This window comes from Gracilinanus agilis, chromosome 4 (assembly GCF_016433145.1).
Source record: "Gracilinanus agilis isolate LMUSP501 chromosome 4, AgileGrace, whole genome shotgun sequence".
NCBI lineage: Eukaryota > Metazoa > Chordata > Mammalia > Didelphimorphia > Didelphidae > Gracilinanus > Gracilinanus agilis.
In genome coordinates, this window is record NC_058133.1 from 509,952,879 (window position 1) to 509,975,031 (window position 22,153).

At 45.6% G+C, this 22,153-nt stretch overlaps 1 protein-coding gene across 2 annotated transcripts in view; it reads right to left on the bottom strand.

Moving 5' to 3' along the window:
* Positions 1-22,153, bottom strand: part of DIS3L2 (DIS3 like 3'-5' exoribonuclease 2) — a 334,902-nt gene that overhangs the window by 86,394 nt on the left and 226,355 nt on the right. For both annotated transcript variants that reach the window (XM_044673271.1, XM_044673272.1), the window contains one exon: positions 18,177-18,410. In XM_044673271.1, the coding sequence (XP_044529206.1) occupies positions 18,177-18,410 (234 nt within the window). The remainder of the gene's footprint in view (positions 1-18,176; positions 18,411-22,153) is intronic.

The window sequence follows — 22,153 nt, forward strand, 5'->3', positions numbered from 1 at the left end:
GAATCAGAGGACAGAAGGGCATCCTCCCCAGGAGATGAATCTGCCCAGTCCCCCCCATTCCCTTCTTCCTTTCTTCCTTTAGGTCTTTTTCCATACCACAGGATATTGGGAGAGCTGCTGGGCCCCGCCCCTTTCCCAATCCTGCCCTTCGGGGATGCTCCCCAAGGATTGCGTGAGTTATCTATGGGGCTAATGGGACACAGAACTAACTGCAAGGAGGGAGAGGGAAACAAAACTAAGTGCCTTGAAACAAGATCTAGGTGTGAGTCCTGCGTGGGAGTATTTAGAAACAATATTTGTGAAGACAACTAAGTTTAGGGCAGACAGGTGATTGACTCAGTGGACAGAGAGCCAGGCTTGGAGACGGGAGGTCCTGGGTTCAAATGTGACCTCAATCACTTCCCAGCTGTGTGACCCTGGACAAGTCAATTAACCCCCATTGCCTAGCCTTTACCACTCTTCTGCCTTAGAACAGGCTCTCAGTATTGATTCTAAGATGGAAAGTGAGGGGTTTTGTTTGTTTGTTTGTTTTTTGAAAGGAAAGAAAATGACAGAATTTCAAGAAAAGAAACAATAAGGGCCTGAAGGGACCCAGAGCCCTGGCAGAGGGAGGCCAGTGTGGTCAGTGGCAATTCTGCATTGCTGGAAATGCCCAGGGAGGCGGGGTGGGGGGACATCCAAGGGTGGGGGCACATGGCCAACCAGACAGGCAGGATGCAGTGGGACAGTGTTGAGAGTAGAATCTGTCCCAGAAGAAGCTGAAGGGATTCTTCCTGGGTCCTCCAGGCAGATCACCCCAGGCAACTCAGCCAACACAGGGAAGGAGCACCTGTGCATATGAGAGTTCAGACTGCCCAAGCTTCTAAGATCAAATCATAACGACTGTTTCTGGAGCTCTTTGAAGTAGATCTCCTCTGGGTCCTCACAACAACTCTAGGACGTAGATATTTTATTATCTCCATTTTGCATGCTGGGAAACCAAGGCTGTGAGATGATCGTTGCCCAGGGTTAGACAGTTTTTAAATTGTCTGAGGCAGGATTTGAACCCAGGTCTTCTCAATTTTAAAGTCAGAGTACTTTCCATTGGGTCACCTGGCTGTCTTGGTGATGAACTTCATGTCCCTTAGCACTCCTTCTCTGCTCCTACCTGTGCCTGACAGGGGGATACTAACGACGACAAATGGGGAGGGGAGACAGAGCTTTGGGGAGGGAGCCTTGAAAGTGCTATTTGGCATGTTACAGAAACCTGGAGGGGATAAGTTAGTGAAGAATCCCTCAAGGAAAAAAAGCAGGCAACCAAGTGACTTCTAGGAAACAGCAAGCTATGAATGTTTCCCTGGGAATGGGCAGTGCCCACTGAGCTGCTTCTAAACTGCAGATGACGGTGGTCAGCGGAGATCCTCAGGAGGAATGTTGGGAACTCACAGGTCACAGGACTTTACTTCCATAGACAAGAGGCAACATCTAGGATGAAGTCAACTACTTTGGAGCAAATTCTCCAGATCATGCCAAAGGAAGGTGGTTACAGACAAGAAGGAATGAGAAAAAAGAAGCCCCCAGGATGGCTCCAGCTCTCTAAGGGAAAAGAACACTAGTTTGGCAATCACGAGCCTTATTCCTTGGGCCAGTCCTGCCAATCTCAATCTGGTGACCTGGGGCATTTACATTCTCTGGGCCTCTCGGTAACATGGAGAATTCCTGTAGTCTGAGGGGTGCTGCCTCATACTGGGGGGCTCAATGAGATGATCCTGAGCGGGCAGCAAAGCCAGAAAATATTGGGTATCAGCTCCTGTGATCACACTAAAGCATCAGCTGACCAGGAGCTGGGCACAGCCTGGCACAAGAGCTCCTCTACTGGATTGGAGCAAAGCCCGTGATCTTGGGCAACTGCCTCATCTATAAAGAGAGGGTGAGTGATCCCAGAGGACCTGTGATGGAAATATGTTCCCCATCTCCTGACAAAGACATGAAGGATTCAGGGGGCAGGAGACACCCAATTTTGGACATGGCCAATATGGGAATTTGGCTGGCTTAATGAAGTATATTGGTCATGAGGGCTTTCTTTTTCTTTTCCTTTTTCTTTTCCTCCCAGCCTGGGGTAGAGGAAGTGGAAGGAAAAGAAAATAAATGCTTGTTAATTAAAAAACCAAGAGAGCTGGACTATATCCCCATCACTATCACACTTTTTACATTTAACTCTCCTTAGAGCTAGACGATCAAACCTAGAGGCTCAGCTCTAATCTTCCTTCTGAACTCAAGCCCCGACGACCCTCTACCTGCAGAACTTGATCACTCCAAAATGGAACTCAGGGCCCTCCCTCCCTCTGCTAGGGACACCAACATCCTCCAAGGCCCCCAGGTCATTCCTGACCTCTTCTCACTTATACCTCATCTGTACTTCCACAACTTCCATCTGCACTCCATCCTCTCTCCTAGCTCAAGCCCTTGTGGCCTCACACTGGTTCTAGTACAAGAGCCTCCTCAGTAGTCTCCCTGCTCCAATCCAGCCTTCACAAAGTGAATATTCCTGAAACATAGAGATGATCACATCATCCCATTATGCAGAATTTCCAGGGATTCTTTTTGGCCTCAGCCCTCCACAAGCTAGCTCCCACTTGCCTTTTCAGGCTGGATTCCTCCCCTCTGGCTTTACGCACTCTTCTTTCCAGTCAAATTCATCTGTGAGTTCTTCTCTCCAGAGTATGCCTACACTGGACCCTACTTTCCTTGTCCGGACACAAGCCTGTCTCCCACTCCTGGGCTCCACTGCTCGCTCACCTTAATCTGAAAGAACCCTCAGCTTCCTTTAAGCCTCTCCTACAAGAAGCCTTTCCTGACACCCTCCAACTCCCTTTCGGATGCTGGTTCTTTTCACTCTTACTGGAGTAGAAATTGTGGGTATCCCCTCAGGAGAACTGAAACTTCCAGAGGGCAGCAGGAACTATTTGGGGTTTCTTTTCTTTGCATCTCCAGCACCCAGGATGGTGCCTTGTAACTATTTGTAGCTTAATAAAGGTTTGTAAAATTGAGTAATTATTATCTCCATCTTGTGCATGAAGAACCCAAGGCTCTGGAAGGTTACATAATTTGTGCAAGGACACTCGCTAGTGAGTTAGAGACTATGACTCTAAACCCAGGTCTTCTGATCCCAAGGCCACTGCTCCTAAAATGATCTCAAAGGCCCTTTTCAGCTCTAAAAATTTTACAGTTTGCTAGAAATAGGAAATGAAAACCAGGCCCTTCAGCTTTAAGCTAACCTAAGTTATCCCACTAAAGAAAATAACAAAATTAATGCTAAAATGAACCACTCTTAAAAATTCCAGATTCCAAAGGAGCTAATCCAAAGGATTGTCTAATAAAAAAAAAAACAATCCACTTATTAAATGATTTTTTAAAACTTAATGAGAATTTCTTAACCAGCACAGGTCTCAGTAATCCAGCCCAGTTTTCCCAGCGAAGTGCCCTGAACTGTTCAAAACCAACTTGAGCAGTGATGGGCAAGCTGCGGCCCTTGGGCCAGATGCGGCCCCCTGAAGTGTTCTATCCCACTGCCGCTGACTCTGCCCCAGATCAATGGGGCCTCCTTGCAGTAGCTACCCCCTCCACCGCAGCTAGATATAATTATATTGGCCTGCCTAAAGTTTTTTTTTTTCCTTTCCTTTGGCCCCCTCTTTAAAAAGTTTGCCCATCACTGAGCTTGAGAATAAGGCTGATGTCTAACTACTGGATGGCGGGTCTCTGGGCAGTGTACAAGCCCAACTTAGGCTCTGAGGTTACTTGAGTACTTGGCCCTGCATTGTCAAGTATGTGGCATATAAAAGAGTAAATCATATATACCCAGACCCCTTGTCAAGGAGCCCTTGGTTGGGAGATTTATTCAAGAAAAAATTATAATGGCCGGGGTAAGGGAACAATGGGTAGGAGATATGGCATTGGGTAAAAAAATGTCTCTAATTTCTGGCAGCTCTGGCACTAAGTTATTTCAGGTTTTCCTGCTCTGAATTCAGAAGTGGGAGAGTGCCCACACCAATTGTATTCCAGTCTAAGTGGTAAATGTCAGGAAGAAACAGACTATGCCTTCTATTGATTGCAGGTTTGCCCACTGTGCCTCACCCACCTGAGGGTGAGCCTATTGCTGGTCTGAATATGGACACTGAAGGATGCCAGGATGGGATGATGCCTCTCCAAAGCAAGAGTGCCCATTTCCCCAAGGGAAGGCAATAGCTAGAAGTTCATCATTATCACCCAAGCGGTTTCATTTAGACCCTTTCTAGATATCCTATTAAGTAAAGCAAGACATGTTAAAATAATCTGGAGAAATAGTGATTCCTGGTTTTTCTGGTTCAGTAATTCCCTCCTCCACTGCAGAGACTCTTTATCTTCTCCTCTCTTTGTGCTCCCTCCAGACGGAGTTTACTTGAATCACCGAAATTCTTCTTTGGGACATTATATATTTCCTGGTATTTGCCCCAATAATCATAATGCTCATCTACAATACCTCCCCTTTACTATGTGATCAGGGCACTGGTCCTATGGCAGGCATACACATTCCCCTACTGCGATGGAAGACAGACAATCACATGCTATCTTCTATTTCTGCTCACCCAAAATCTTTCCATGGCACTTTAGGTCATTTGAAATTTTTATTCTTCTGATACTGTGATATTAAATGATTCTGAATGTGATATTAAATGATTCTGAATCATGTAGCATCCCTGGGAGAATACTGATGTTAAAAAAGATGGACCTGGCACTTGCAAGAGAAATATGAAACAAAATAATCCTAAGGTTTCACCTAAAATACAGCAAATTGGCAAAGATGACAAATGATGACAATACTCATTGCTGGCGGGGTTGCAGAAAGATAGGCATACTATTGTATGAGTAGCCCAACTATTCTGGGTGGCAAAGGGGGGATTATTCGAAGAAACTAAATAAAATGTTTTTACCTTTGACCCAGAAATCTTGCCACCAAACTTATGACCCCAAAGAAGTCAAAGAGAGAAAGAAAGTCTCCTATATAGCAAACTATTTAAACCATAATTCTTTGTAGCAACAAAGGCAGGAAACAAAGACAATCCCCATCAGTGGAATCATGAACAAGATGTGGCAAGCACCATAAAGGCATGATGAACACAAAGAATACAGAGAAGCATGGGAAGACCTATGAACTGATGTAAAGTGAAGCAAGCAGAACCAAGAAAGCAATATATCTAAATGAAAGGAAATGAAAAAAGCAAGAACCAAAAACCCCAACAATTATAATGACTAGAAGAAAATGAAAAAAAGCCCCTCCCTTCTTTCTTTGTAGAAACAGAACACAATGTATTTTTCAACAAGTTGGCTGTGTTGGTCAATTTTAAAACTCTCTTCTCTCTGTATTTGTTCATTATTGAAGAATGGCTCCCTGGGTAGGAGGAGATATAGAGATATCTATCTAGAGAGATCGACATATTTATTTATTTATATATGGAAAGGAAGGCAATGTTAAAAACAAAATCTTTCAGTAATATTTTTTAACAGAAAACATGGGTTTTGATGGCAGAGAACAGCTTAGGCCTGTTGAAATGGCTATAATTTTCCAAATGTAACTTTGCTGCATTTCTCTTCCCACTTTTCACATTTTTTCACAATTTTTTTCACAGTTCTGAACCTTTGCTCACTATCTATCTGATGTTCTGTCCTATCTAGGATGTATAATAATAATAATAATAATAATAATATCAAATAGCTAACATTTATATAGCACCTACTATATGTTAGGCACTGTGCTAAGGGCTTAACAAATATGTTAACAAACAAATATCTCATTTGATCCTCACAACAATCTTATGAGGTCGGTGCTATTTTAAAGTTGAGGAATTTGAGGCAAATGAGGTTTTAGACAAGAAGTGACTTGCCTAAGGTCACATAGCTAGTAAGGATTTGAGGACAGATATGAACTCAGGTTTCCCTGACTCATGTGGCTCGACTGTGATAAACTAATAGAATGGAGCACCACCTCTCCAAAAACCTACCAAAATCTGGGCAATTTACATTCTTCATCCGTAGCAATTCAGTTCAATACACTAAGGGTTTTAATGAGCATCTTGCCTTTTATTCATTTCCCATCTTACTTGAGCAGGCTGTTGTGATCATGTTCCTATGTTGTTCTCTCACATTTGATCTTTTCCCTAATTAGATCTGTGACCTGTGCTAATGGTCCAACTGCATTAATTTGGAAATGAGGAGGGAAAGGAAGTAATATTGCTCTGTGCCAGGCATCACAATTATTCTCCTACTGGATCCTCACAACAACCTGTCAAGGCAGAGGCTATTTCTCCACTTTATACATGAGGAAACTGAAGCTGTTAAAGGTTAAGTGACTTGCCTGGGGTCATGCAGCTCCTGAGTGCCACCCAGACGCTGCCTTTCAAGACGCAGTAGATCTCATTTATCGTGATAGCGTTTGGTGTGACATACTATTGTCATCTGCCACCTGCCTCTGTGCCTTTACATTTATTCTGTATGTTCTTCTCTATATCCTCATTGTCTCCCCCTTAGATTGTACGATACCTTCTTACAAGTTAGGACTGCTTGATTCTTTGTATTTAAGGAGACATGAAATGGCTTTCTATTTGTTGCAACTTGATGTTTTCTAGTCTCCTTTTGTCATGAATGTTGCCCTCCTCTTTAAGAAGAGCCTATTTGTTGGTCCCTGGGCTAGTCTCTTTGGTGGTAGCCATGCTTGTCTGTAGATGATCTACAAATGGATTTTTGGCCCCTCCTGCCCTCCTTTCAGGCCCTGTTATCACTACAGAAGTGAAGGGGGGGGGGCACACGGACCAAAAGCTGTCCTCTCGCAGCTACAAGTAGGTGACAAGCTTCCGAGGTTGGCAGATCCCTGGAAAGCAGACACAAAGTTGTTTTCTGTCAGACCTGAACTTAAACCCTTTCCAGCTTGATAGCTAGAAATATAAAGAAGCAAAAGTCTAGGAACCAAGGCTTCTCTTCATAAATGTGGCTTCTCTTCCCAAGTCTGGCCTTTATCGGAGTGTGTGGGTGGTTTTTTCCTCTGGCCTGTCAAGGAAACAAAGGTGCTTTTGGTACAGATTTATCCCATGTTAAATGATAGCAGCCTAATCGCTTCTCACTGGCTCAAAGTGAGTTCTATCACTTGGCAAGAAAGGATTCAAAGCTGTGTTTGTTTATCCCTGGAAATCTCTGCCTCAGCTACAACAGGTATCCTAGAAAAACCAAACCCCCCAAAAGAGATATTAATGATCTTTGTATTTCTATATAAGAAAACCAAGATTCTGTAGCAGTGCTGAATTCAGAAGGCCACGTAGCCAACCAAGAGCGTGTCTCCACCGACGATGAAACATCTTCCAAAGTGATCTGCCTATTTGCAGGCCCCTCTGCGACCGAGCTCTGCTCTATACCAGTAGCACAGATACAGACTTCTTAGACCTCTTCTGTAATGGCTGTATCTGCTGATTCTAAACCTTGGCAACATTTCCTTTTTTTAAATTAATTTAATTTAATTAATTCAGAATATTTTTCCATGGTTCCATGATTCATGTTCTTTTCCTCCCCTCCTCCCACTCCCCTCCCATAGCCAATGCACAATTCCACTGGGTTTTGCATGTGTCATTGATCAAGACCTATTTCCATATTATTAATATTTGCACTGGTGTGATCGTTTAGTCTACATCCTCAGTCATATCCCCATCAACCCATGTGATCGAGCAGTTGTTTTTCTTCTAGGTTTCTGCTCCCACAGTTCTTCCTCTGGATGTGGAGAGCCTCTTTCTCATAAGTCGCTCAGAGTTGTCCTGGATTGCTGCTTTGCTGCCAGTAGAGAAGTCCATTACTTTTGATTCCTGGCAACATTTCCTACATGTATAACATGCACACGATGACACCACACACATTCAGAAAGACTATGGCAATGTCTCTAGATGGAATGATAACGAGGCCTGGAGACTATGTCAGCGGGCTATCAATGGACTGCCCCTGCTCTCACACAAGTGCCATCTCCATGGGGACCCAAGAGGCTCTGAGGTGTGTCTCTTTGGTGACACCTCAGAACCTTGGGGCCATTCTCTTCAGCATTTGCCCTCTTTTCACAGACACCAATCACAGTCCTATCCTAAGCACTCTCTGGGTGATGGGCCTGCCCCACGAAAGTGTATGGTTTAAGGAGGAATTCATACTCAATAAATATGCCAGGAATCAAGCTTGGATTCTTAACCAGAGGTTGGGAAACTTTTAAAAATATTTTTCGTAGCTTTATTTTAATGTAATTTTTAATGTATATATGTGCAACCAATTCTGTGTGTGAGAGACAGACAGACAGACAGACAGACAGAAAAAGAGAGGAAGAGAGAGAGAGAGAGAGAGGCAGGGAAAGAGAGGGGGCAGAAAGAGAAAGAGAGAGAATGAGAGGGGGGAGAGAGAGACGAAGGTGGAGAAAAAAAAAAAGAGACAGAGACAGAAAGAGAGAATATATCCCCTCTCGTGAAAATCTAGAAAATTCTTGTCACCAAAGTCCTTGGCCCCATCAAGGGAATCAATGTCAGAAACATCTTAGTGAAAATGCGAAGAGCTAAGAGCCTGGCTGCCTGCTCTGCCCAGCTGCTGCCTCTGACCTGTAGCTGAGTCTTCTCCAGATGCTGTCCTGTCCCTCCTCTCCTAGTAGGGAGCCTCAGAGTTTCTCATACTTTTCTCTCTGTATACCTGGTGCTGGGCACAGCCATACATTCATTCTTCTGTAATGCTCTGCATTTTGTTCAATGCATTTAGAAGCATGATTCTAGCCGAGCTCCATGGGTCTCCCCAGTCTGTAGCCAGAGGGGCCGGGCCACCAAGACGGGGAAGGAGCCCACCATGAAGACTCTCCAAATGCTCTGGAGCTCAGCTTTCTTGTGGCCTCTTCGGAGTTCCTGGAGATCAGCCCAGTCTTTTGACACCTTTCACCCTCTGACTCACTCATGTCCTTTTCAGGTCACGTAAGTCCTTTATATATTTCTACCACTATTTAGGTGTAGGTACTGGTCAGAATACACTCCGAGTGTCCACATCCAACAGACTTCAAAGGACACAAGACTGACATCATGTATTAACTACAGATCAGTAGAACAACCTCACACTTCTCAGCAGACAAAATTTGGTCAGGGTCAAAGGTAAGAGATCCATACCAGGAAGTGACTGTCAGTCTTGAGCCACCTGGAAACAGAGCCAGAAGTTCCCTGGGTCATCAGCAAGGAGCCTCCAGTAGGGATCCTGGTTCTGGGAGAGCCTCCCCCGCTAATTTCCTACGGTTCAGCCTGCACTAGCAGAGACCACTTGCTAGGAAACTCTTAGAAGAAGCTTCAGTCCTCACACTGGCTGTTCTGGTTCCTACCCAGGCAGAAAACTCTGCTCCTACCACCCACAGTATTTCAGTTTTCTGCAGTCTCCTGAGTTTTATATCACCTCCTAGAGGTAACAGAGTATTTTGACTTTGTGAAGATTAAGCAGGCCCACAAGGCTGGCCCCTTGCATTAATGCCAGCAGTCCATCTTTTCACAAGTGACACTGGACAATTCATTTAAACTCAGTGAGCCTCAGTTTCCCCATGTAAAATAGGAAAAACAAAACCTGAACTACCTATAACACCACAAAAAGGTCTTTGAAAACCTCAAAGTCTTACATAAATATGAGTTAGTTTTTTAATGAAAAGAAACTCATGCAGTCTGCAAAGGCAGAACTTGGTGTCAGTGGCTTCTCTTAGTGGCCCAGGGCCAGATGGGCTGAACATAAAATCCCCCCTCTAAGTCTTCTCCACACCATGTCATTTCCCATTATACCTCAGACAAAAGCATGTACCTAGGGAGAATTTAGCTCCCTAATTAGAATTTAACATTTTACTTGTTAATAATGGCTAGTAACTAGTCATAGGAAGGATTCTAACTCCAGGGTCCTCTGACAAGGGAAACTGGGAGTGGGGGGGGCCCACTGGGAGCTTCTCCTGTCTGTCTTTCCCGCCCCCTGGCAGTTAAAACATGACAACACGGCCCCTGGCTCTTTTCAGTTGAAAATGTGCTCCACAGTCCAGTACCTGACTTTTTGCTGACCTACCTCCCTCTCAACCTCCTCCTCCTCCTCCCTAAATCCCCCACTCCCATGCCACATGAGGCTGGGAGTTTGCCATTTTTAGCTCTCCCCAGTGGGCTGATGGCAGCCAGTCAAGGGGTCTTGGTGAAAGCTTCATTAATAAAAGCAACAAGGAAATTACCACAAAGAGCTCTCACACACACAGGAATTCCAAGGCCTCAGGAACCCTGGCGACCTTGGAGATCCACTTTGGGGGCAATCTTCTGGATGGACCCACAGCTGTTATCAAGCCAAAACCTGCTGTTCTGTCTCTTGTGTCTCAGCCATCACTTCCTTGGCAATGAACTGGAAAATTGAAGTGGGAGACATGGGGAGAGTTTCCCAGACCTTTTTGTTTCATGTTTCTTGAGACTAACCTCATTTGTCATGTGGGCCCTCAGGGATGGTGACACCAAGTTACCCCAGGGAAGGGTAAAGTCGACCAGCAGGCTCCTTCCCAGCCCCCAGGGGAGGGAGCCCAGACTCGAGCTGCTGTGGCCACTGGGAAGATGATGTCTCTTAGGCAGAGATGTGGAGACATTTGATCAGTCACTGCTCCTAGATTCTCACCAAATGATACCCCAGCTTTGGTGCTGGGCAACCTGTGGCTTTCTTGGTCTCTTTTACATTTGATATTGCTTTTTTTCTAGGCAGTCTCCACAATTTCATAGACATAATCCCACTGAATCCTCACAACAGCCCTAGGAGGTAGGGACTAAAGGTATTATTGTCCCCATTTCAGAGGGAACTGGGGGAGTCAGAGGGGTTGTGATACTCAGTCAGTGAATAAGGTAGGAAGCTTCCTGCCTGGAGGGTTTTTGTTGTTTTTAACTTTCTGTCTTACTAACAACTCTAAGACAGAAGGTCAAAAGCTAGGCTGAAGGAGTTAAGTGACTTATCCAGAGTCACACAGCTAGGAAGTGCCAGATTTGAACCCCAGTCTTCCTAACTCCAGGCCTTGCACTCTATCCATTGAGTCCCCTAGCTGCCATTGGAGTGATCTTTTTACCCTAAGTCCTGGAGGGAAATTAGAATGTTCCCTGAGCACGAAGGCAAAGGAATGAGGACAGTGATATAAGAACTCAGGGTGACAGAGCTGGTAACCTAGTTCTCTAGACTAGCAGACCCACAACCTAGGGAGTGTCAACCATAAATAGTTACCCAAGGCTGCCCTGAAAATGGTCAGTTCCCTTCCCTTCCTAGGGTGAGTAACTATTTGTGCTTAAACAACAGGTAGGTTCTCTGATCTGATTCCCTTGTGACCACTGGTCTTCCACTAATACTGGGTGGAATGGCTTCTCTGTTTTCTTGGGCTCATTTGCAAGAATTTTAACAAAAGGTCCTTCTTTTGGCACTGTCCACCCAGAGCAAGTCTTTCAGATGAAGTAGTAAAGGGAAACATCTGAGGAGAGAGCTTGGCAGACTGAGGCACAGAAGCCTTATGCTGCCTGGGACCCTAACGATGCCATAACTTGAGCACAAGGAGGCACCTGCAAAGAAAGCCAGGCCTAGGAAGTTGGGTGCTCTTTTCATTCCCAATGGGCAGACCTTTCCTCCTTCTAGCCTTCTTTCTAAAAGCCTTATGGGACATCTTGGTTTACATGCCCCAAACTGGCCACATTGGCCACTGGACAAAGGTTACCCCGCGTACTAAATGCACTATCCATCTATCAGTCAGTTAACAACTAATGCCTAAGCCCTGACTATACAGCAGGGAGGAAGTGTGCTACACGCTGGTGATGCAAAGAAAAGTAAAAGCTCTCAGGGAGAGGGAGTTCAGGGAGCCCCCATGGACAGTGAGAGAGAACACGAAAATAAGCAGCAATGGACGAGATCTGTAGAGAGTGCAAGAGGAAAGCGCCAGCAGCTGGGGGGAGCAGGAAGGGTCAGCACAAGAAGATTGGGAGCCGAGGATGGAAGGAACCAAGGAGACAAAGCTTGTAGGAAATTCAAGAACCATGTGGCAACATTCCCATCTTTGTTTACTTCCCCTGCCACTGTTGGCCATGGAAAGAACAAAGTGGATGAAAACTTCCTATTGTCCAAACAATGGCATGTGGTCAAACAGGGGACCCTTGGACATCATCTCCAATAGAGAGCATACGTATTTGTATGTGTATGTGTGTATGATGGGGGGGGGGGGGGGAAGAGTCAGAGATAGATCAGAGAACAAAAAGCCAGTGAACTTGGCCTGGAACCAAGGTGTTGTCAGTGACCAGGCTGGGCTCTGATCGCAAACAAAGAACACTTCTTAAACACTCTTCTTCTCCTGGTGGAATTCTGTGATTATGAATCATCACAAAACATCTTGACAACAACCACAATGACGAGTCACCGTTAAAGTAAAGATGGGAAGATGGAAGCCAATCCCATTTGCGATAAGTTTCCTTCTAGTACATGGAGCCACCTGGGAGGCTGCCACTTGGGACGAGTCCTCACAATGATCAGTCACCACCAGCCTGATGCCCCCTCCCCCATGTCTCCAAAGTGGCAAAGAAGGCATTTCTGATGACAGAGCCAGCCATGAAACAAGAATAAGAGACAACCAAGAGTCAGGGAAGGGTTAGACGGGTATAAAACAGAAAGGTTCAAGTGGAGTGGTTGCTCTACAGAGAGTTTATGGAAAGGCATGGATAGAACCTGCCCAGGATGGAAGGCTCCAAAAGGCTGGGCATGTCTCACTGCTGGGCATGCCTGCACCAATGAACTGTGTGTTATTGGAATTTGGGGACTTCTTTGGGGTTCACTTGAGCCTTAAATATTTAGATGTAAAATATAAACTTCCTGTGGACGTTTAGGGGAATTTGAAACTACATTTCCCATGATTCCTCTTGTAATACAGGTAGACAGGAAGTGTCATTACATAGAGAACAGTATAAGACTCCTGAGGGATTGGGAGACGCCCTCTTTGGTATGAGGCAGCCAGGTGGGAGAAGGTAATGATGGGCGATTTAAATTAGATCTTAGCAGGTGTGTGGTCTTTTCTTAAATTTACCAACATGGCTTTAAATAAAATATTAATACTTCTATCTATATCGATCTATATCAATTTTAATCGTAACAACTGAGAGCCACAGACTGTGGCTTTTCTCCCCTCTCCTTTTGGGGAAGTTGACTCTTTAGACCTAAGTGAAAGATTCCGCATTTGTTTTTACTGAGTTTTACCTCATTAAATCCAGGCCATCATTCTAGTCTGTCAAGACCTTCCTGGATCACAATCCACCATCTAACATCATGGATATCCCTCCTAGCTTCCAGTCATATGCACACTGGATATGGACATCACCCACGCCTCTATCCAAGTTACTAATAATGATGGGGAGGAAGGCAACCTGGACTGAAAACAGAGCCAGCCCTCTGGTAGGCCATTGCCTCCAGGATGACATGAAGCTATTAATGCCCCTCTTTTTTAGCCTGGTCACTGAGCCAATTCCAGAATCATCAGAATCTAATGGGAACCAATCCTGATATTGCAAGCCTGGAGGAGAGAGGGCTGCTGGGAAAATACATAGGTGGGGAAAAGTATTAGAAACCCTCCAATAAGTCAAAGCTGTAGGGCTCTGACTCCAGGGACAATTGTTCTTCCTAGGTACAGCTGCTTCCCAAGGAAACAGTCGGGCAAAACTACACAGACGGACTGAAGGCTCTGGGAATGGCTATTTGATCATCATTCATACAGTGACCTACATTCACAGAGATGCCACACACAGGCTGCCAGAAACAATGGTGGAGTGAAATGACTATGGGTGCTTGTGACCACGGCCCCCACACACTTCATCTGAGCAGAGAGGGGCAGCAAAGCCTATGAGCCTCAGATTTCAGCTGAAGTCACTATCCCACCAAGACCAAAGGAAACTTGCCGGGAAGAGAGTCTCTGTGGAATGCCAAGAACAGTCAACGTCTTCTCTTGTACATTCTTAGGGACAGAAAGGAGGGATCAGAGAATGAACAGGCCCTCACCACAGGAGTGTGCGTCCCTTTGGCCTAATTAGATTGAAGCCCGTTGCTCTTTCATACACTGTGCAAAACACAATGTTTCTCTGACCCTTCTGGCCATGAAAAGATCTAGTCTGTGGCAAGAAATCCAAACTGGAGGATTTAATGTACCCATGGGAATGATAGTCACAATAATGATGATAATTATCATTAACAGAATGATTTATGGTATAAGGTATCTTTAGCCACATTTTCTTATTTGATCTTTATAAAGTCACATGAGGTGGGGAGTTTGAGAATCATCTCCACTTTGCAGATGAGGAAATGGAAACCCAGAAGAGTTAAGCATTTTCTTCAAGTCACACAGCAATGAAAAGATAAAACTGGGACCAAGACTCTGCTCTCCTGGACTCCAAGCCCCAGGTTCCTGCCACCTCACAATTTCCCAGTATGGAGACTGGATGGTGCAATGCTCTTCTCTGAAAGAAACCATAAGGATTTCGATCTAGCAATGGGCCAATGATTCCCAGTTAAATACAATGCTGAATGCCCAAAGCAAACCCCTCAAAATTCGGCAACATACAAACACCCAACTGGTGGGAAGCAGCACTCTGGCAGCTAAGCAGATGGAGGTCCATGCCCTTGGTGAGCACTCCCTTTACCACATTTCAGAAAGATAAGCCTGGCAATAGGACAAAGGACAGATTGGGAGTGGGACAGGAAAAGCAACCAGGGGGCAGATGCATTGATCCAGATATCAGATATCACCTACGGTGGTGGCAGGGGGTCAGATAATCAAACCACTGAGAAAGAGAAAGAAGGCTATGGGAAAAGCATGAAGAAGAGGAAGGCAGCTGCAGCAGGGCTGTTTTAGTTGATCTGGTCACTAACAGAGGATAAAAAGTAACAGGAATGAGAAAGCAAGAAAGATTAGCCCTCCCGAGGAATAGGAGCATCAGTCTGACTAGAAGATGGCCCTAATTTCTTTATCCATTTGTTCACTGACAGAAAAAGTGATGTAACGAAGGGTACAAAGCACCCTTCAACTGCTGGCCATCAACCAGAAGGAGAATGAAAACAAAATGGAAAACACTATCTTAAGCAGGAGTTAAGACTCTACTTGTCGCCTCACAGACTGACACGCTCATAAAAAATGACACGCACCAAAGAGACAGCTCCCTTGGTTAACCTCCAGGGCACCAAGCAGACCTACTGTGCAGTAGAAAATCCTGAACATGAGGTGGGCATGCAGAGCTAAGGTGCAGAAAGCATGCCTGGCAATGAATCAACCAAACTTACAGAGGATCAAAGTTCCTTGTTAAGTAACTGAGAGGCCCCAGAGTCTGCCCTAAGGAAACATAAAGTCTAGGTGGGAGACAGGACAACCTAGCAAAATAAACATACAAGGAAATATATTTCCTGTCTCAAGAACATAATGACATTAGATGAGGTTCCAAAGAACAAAACTTTATTGTTGTTATTCAGTCATTTCCCCATTTGGGGTTTTCCTGGCAGAGATCCCAGTGTTCTTTGCCATTTCTTTCTCCAGCTCATTTTATAGATGAGGAAACTGAGGCAAAGAGGGTGATGTGACTTGCCTAGGGTCACACAACTAGGAAGTGTCTGAGGTCATATTTGAACTCAAGAAAATGAATCTTCCTGACTCCAGGCCTGGCACTCTATCTACTGTACCCCCTTTAAGGCTCCTCCTTAAAAGAAAGAAAGGAAGAAGAAAACTAGGGGGGTGCTGAAAAAAGGGTTTACCAGATAAGGATAACAGAATAAAAGGATCAGATTGTCCAGGAGAGTCAGAAATGGATAAAAAGCAGTAAGAGAAGCAGCAGCTACTTAACATATGTGGCATACAGTAAGTATATAATAAATGCTTGCTGATTTGACTTAACTTGGCCTAGTTCTAGCTTAGCTGTAGCCTGGGACTTTCTCCAGAGCCACCAATGAGGCAACTAGGCAAAAATCTCTATAAAGGCCTCATTCCTCAGATATAGATGGAGTATTAGAGAACCGAGTTAAATGTGCAAGAATAAGAGCCATTCTCCAGTTGATAAATGGCCAAAAGATATGAACAAGCAGTTTTCAGGAGAAGAAATTAAAGCTAACTATAGTCATATGATGCTCTAAATCCCTACAGATTTTTTTAAAACCCTTCTTTTCTGTCTTAGAATCCATACTAAGTATGGGTTCCAAGGCAAAAGAATGCTCAGGGCTAAGCATCTGGGGTTAAAGTGACTTGCCTAGGGTCACACAGTTAGGAAGTATCTGAGGTCAGATTTGGAACCAGGTCTTTCCAACTCCAGGCCTAGTACGCTATCTATTGTGCTACCTAGAGGTACTACAGATGAAATAAATGCCCATTAAAACAACTTTGAGGTATCACCTCACACCTATTAGAAATGACAAATGCTGGAAGGTATAGGGAAGATAGGTACATTAATAAACTGCTGTGGAACAACAGTGAACTGGTTTAATCATTCTGGAGAATAATTTGGGATGATGCCCAGTTATAAAACTTATATACTCGAGCTAGCAAAATACTACCAGATCTGTACCCCAAAGAGGTCAAAAGAAAACAAAAAAGGTCCATGCGTATAAAAATGTTTATAGCAATTCTTTTTGTAGTGGCAAAGAATGGGAGATTGAAGGGATGCCCATCAAAAGGGGAATGTGATTTTGATGGAGTACTAATAAGAAATGATGAGGGTGACGGTTTAAAAAAAACAACAATAAAGACTTATATGAGTTGATGCAGTGTGAAATAAGCAGAACCAGGAAAACATTGTACAAAGGAACAGCAATATTGTAAAGATTTGGCTACTCTGATCAATACAATGATCTAAGATAATTCTAAAGGACTCACTATCAACCTCCAGAGAGAGAAGTGATGAGCCTCTGTGAAGAATTTTCTTGCTTTTTTTGAGACACACATTCTGCATGATTTCATATTTATGATTGCTATCATACTGTTGCCTTGTAGGTGGGGAAGAAAGGGGTGGAGGGAGGGAGAGGATCGGTAATTGAATTTCTTTTTAATCCTAAAAATACATAAACAATTTTTTTAAAAGGAGGTGGCTAGGGCAAAAGCATTCTCTCTATGTTATAAATGAGGTTTCTGAAGCCCAGAGAGAGTGAGGCATCTGCCCAAGGTGGCATGACCAGTCAGAGACAGTCAGGACTCTGAGCCAGGCCTTCTGACTCTTAGTTTACCAATGAGTCCCCACCTGCTGAGTGTTCCTCCGTGGCTCATCTACACTGTGTTCACAATCCTGTGCCGGGTCCAAGGGCCAAAGAGATGTCCAACATGGCCTCTAGCTTCCAGTGCCCTTCTAGTTAGTTGGGGTGACAGAAAATGGGAGATAAAATTGGAGAGACAAGTGTTTTATGCATCTGGCTGAGCCCTCTAGCAAAGGGGTTACCCTGGAAGGTTTCTGATGGGGAAGTAGCACAAAACTGTACTTCATAAATTAAAATGATAAAATCATGTAGGATGGATCACAAATGAGAAGGAAGTTGCGAGGCAGAGAAGCCAGGTGGGTGTCGCTATAATAGCCTCGATGGAAGGAAGGACCTCCACTATGGATGGCAAGGAGGATGGAAGGCACTGCCCTGCTAGGGCCTGGCATCCTGATTGGGGGACATTACTCTAACCAGCCAGAGGTGGTTGAGTCAGAGGAAGATGTGTTACTGCCCACTCTGCTCAGGTGGAGTCTGGCAGTCCATGTGTCTACATGTAACTGCTATTAGGGCTGTGGACACTGCCCCCAACCCCCTTCATCTCCCCAGGGTGTACAAAATGGCCAGCAGCCAGGAGGGAAGCGTCTTCAGGACCAGGCGGCAGGCTGGAGCTCTTGGAAATGTGATTCTTTTAGGAAAAATACATTTTCCTCTCTTTCTTTTTAAAGCTCAGCCCTAGATCTGAGAAGGAAATGAATGCCCACAGATCCTAGTAGGCAGGCCTTCAGGACCCCACCTAGACCCAGATGGGCATTTCTAGGACCCCATGTCTGCCAGAGCAAGTCAGACTCTGGCAGGGCCTTCCTGGCAAATCATGCTCCCATCCCCTTCAGCCAGAAACCAAAACCTCCATTGTATGGGAAAAAGGCCCCAACCTGATCGAGCCGAAGTGCCCCATCCACAAAGCGCTGCCGACGCAGATGTGTGGCGATCCCATGGAGGTTCAAGATGGCCTGATGGATGTGCTCGATGGGATGGTCTGTGGACATAGGAGGCAGCTCATCCTCATGGAACTTCTTGTCAGGGTGTTCAATCATGCTTTGGGCGTGATCATAACTCAGTTTTGTACAGGAGCAGATGATGGTTCGGCCAAACCACTCGTCAAGGATCTGCGAAGACAGGGAGAAGGCAGAGAATCATTCTTACTGGAAAAACCATCCGACTTCTACTTCAATAATAGACATTGCTCACTTTCCCAAGGAAAAAGTAGAGGATGTGGGGGACAGACATGCTACACCCTCTTAGCACAAGGTTTCCCGGGGCACATCCCCAAGCTCTGGGCACCAGCTGGGGGTGGAGTGTTCTCTTCCCTTTGAATGGCGAGATGCCCATCCACTCCTCATCGCTGGGTGTCCTCCTTCTCACCCCCACAGATATTGGCTAGAAACCCCGGCTCCAACCTCTGACAGACGGCCACCTTTCCTGAATCACACTGTCCACATTGAAGGTTTCCTCTTCTGCCCAGGAGACTGTCAGCTCCATGAGGAAGGAACCATTTGACTTTTCTCTTTGTGTCTGTCTCCAGCACATACCACGATGCCTACTATGGAGTATTTAAATGGCTGAAGAAATTATATTTCTGAATAACATGATTAAAAACGGGACTGGCATTACCTTTTCAGCAGTTATGTGGGTGGGATGGCCAGTTTGAATTTCAATCTACTAATCCATCCTCAGCCACTTTCTTAATGGCTAACAGGTATCTAGAGCTTACTGTGTGCCAGGCACTGTGCTAAATCCCTGGAAATGATGAACTCATTGAGTCTCACAACACTGCAGAGGGAGGGGCTATTATTATCCCCATTCAACAGTTGAGGAAACTGAGGCAGAGGTCAAGTGACTTGCCCAGAGTCACACAGCTAGTAAATGCCTGAGGTCAAATTTGAACTCAAGACTTCCTGACTCTAGACTCAGCACTTGGTGCTCTGTGGTACCTCCTCACTCTCTCTAGTCCTTCCTATTTGCCAGGCCTGGTGCTACATGCAGGGAACAAAGACAGAATGAAACCTCCCTGGCCTTAAGAAGTTTAGGCACAAGTGGAGGAGTGGAGGACTGTGCCCCAAGTACTGAAAGGCAGGCATGCCAACAGCCCAGCACAAGAAGGCATGATGGGTTTGGATATGTTCTGGAAGAGGCTGGGCCCGTGCTTTGAGATCACAGATGCAGCTAAGCAGGCCCCAAGATGCACACTCCTTTTACACTACTCTTAACTAGGGATGGAGACAAGACACATGTGTGACATGAGCATGATTCCCCAGGAGGCAGCTAGGTGGCACCAGAGTGCTCAGGGTGTCAGGCCAGGAGTCAGGTAGACCCAAGTTCAAAGCTGGCCTCAGACACTAGCTGCATGACCTTGGGCAAGACTCTTGATCCTGTTTGTCTTTGTTTCCTCAACTGTAAAATGGGGTTTTCATACTCCCAGGGACCAGATAAGATAACTATAAAGTGCTTTAGCCCAGTGCCTGGCATATAGTAGGTCCTAAATAAATGCTTATTCCATTCCACCCCTTGGTGCAGCATCATAGGCTCCACAAACCATAATTTATTTACTCAGGTGCCCCGTCGACTTCCCCAACTATTTTGTGACATGAAATGAGCCCACAGAGGGGGCCAGCTTCCTTCCTAATGACCAAGGCTGGCCTCCAAGACAAACCCCCAGCTGCCCCACTGCTTGGGCCTTGGCTAGAAGTTTGGACCAGCTATTTCACATCCAGGGTGACTCTGCCAGAGGGTTAAATGTATACAAAAAGGCAGAAGGGAGGAAAAGAGAAGGGAGAAAGATGGGAAGGGGGAAAGGAGAGGAGAAGGAGGGAAAAGACAAGGGAGAGGGGAGGAAAGGAAAAGCAAGAAGCCTTTATGGAAAGCTCAACAGTAAGCTCCTACTATGTGCTAGTCACTGGGGTAAGTGCTGAGTTACAAAAAGGGAGGGAAGGCAGTCCTTGCTCCCCGGGAGCTCGCAGTCCGCTGGAGAGATGACATGCCAATAGCTACCTACAAAGCAAGCTGTCTAAAGGGATCCATAGGAAACAATTAAAGAGAGAAGATACAGAATTCAGAGAGGTGGAAAAGGCTTCTGTAGAAGGGGACTTTAATTGAGACTCAAAAGGAGCCAGGAGGCTGTGAGGAGGAAGAGCAGCATTTCAGATATAGGAGACAATTGGAGAAAATTCCCAGAGCCCAAAGATGGAGGGTCTTGTTTGAGAAACAAGCAGGAGGCCAGTGCCACGGAGCCAAAGAGGCCATGACAGGAAGTAAGGTGTAAGTAGCTTGGAAACGCAGGAGAGGCAGGTGCCTGAAGGGCCTTGAATGCCAAATGGAGCTGGTTGTATTTGCTCCTGGAGGCAATGGGGAGCCACTGGAGGTTAGTGGGTAGGGGAAGGGCATGATCAGCCCTGCACTTTGGGAAAAACCATTTAAACAGTAGTCCAGGTGGGAGGTAACAAACATCTATACCAGGATGATGGCAGTGTCAGAGAAAGAACGGGACGAATTTAGGAGACACAGCAGAGGCAAAGTTGACAGGCCTTCCTTGGCACCATTTGGATAGGATGGGGTAAGAGACAGTGAGGAATCCAGGAGGACTCTGAGGATGGTGGAACCCTCTGCAGTAATAAGGACATGGGGTTGGGGGATTAGGGGAAAGATAACGAATTTGATTTTGGACATGCAAAGTTTACGATATCTACCCGACATCCAATTTGAGGTGTCTGAAAGGCAGGTGGAGATGGGAGACTGGAGGTCAGCACACATAAAGGTGACAAATGGGTGGGGGGGAGGGTTCAAGGCTGAGGCATGGCTAGGTGTAATCAGTGACAAGATAAAGGGATGAGACTCAAGAGAAGAGAACAGTGTCAAGTTGAATTGTTTCACCAAGGAGTCCGGATGGGGAGAAGAGAAGAAATGCAGGAGAGATGCCCAGGAGAAGAAATGAAGGGTCAAGAGATCAGGGGTCACTGTGAGAATGAAGAGCAGTAGGCTCTATAAGGGAAGGCAGAGAGAAAGGGAGGTTGAAAAGCCATTCGACTGGGGTTAGAGAAGGAGATTTCAGAATTCTTGAATGTAGAAGTGACATACTTGAGGGTGAGGGCAAGATGGAGGCTATGAGAAGGTTCCTGGCCATCTTTGTATGTGGTGGAGGTGGGAAAAGAGGTAGAGTAGAAGAGGTGGGAAGACAAGGAGGATGGAAATGAGTAATTGGGGAGTCAGGGGTTTGGAGGATGATCTCCAGGAGTTCAGAGTGATTCCTGGGGTGGGGGCGTTCACTGACTGAAGGAAGCATTAAGAGACATTTTAGAGCAAAACCCTTCTGGAACAGCAGGCGTGAGGCAGAGTAAGAGCTGGGACATTCTGTTATGCTCAGGGTCTTTTATTGCTCTCTGGCCAAATGTAAATGACATCAATCAGGTTTAGAGCTGAAACTGCAATCTGTACCTGCCCCAGATTTCAGCCACCCTCTTCTGTGTCATCTTCCATACTCACACTGCTGACCGCCTCCACTCCCTAGCCCTTCCCCCTCCATGTGCCACTTCTATAAGGCTCTTGGGACCACTGAGTGGCACCTCACCTCTCGTATACCTGGCTGGGAAGAATTCCCAGGGAAAGCTTTCCCCAGCTTTCCCTGGGACAATGGGGACCAGAAGCTATGATCTCTCAGGTTTTCCTGGGTTACTTCCTACCTTTCCTCCACCCTCCCCTGCTCTAAACTTTGGCATCACATTCTGTAAGGAGTCTTCTTAGGATCTTTAGACAAAAGTGAAGCTCTCCCTTCCCTCCCAGTCCCATCCGGCCTTGCTTCATTCCTGCTTGTTTCCCAAAGTGGCCCCACAGTTTCCCTGGCATTTCAAGGCCGTCC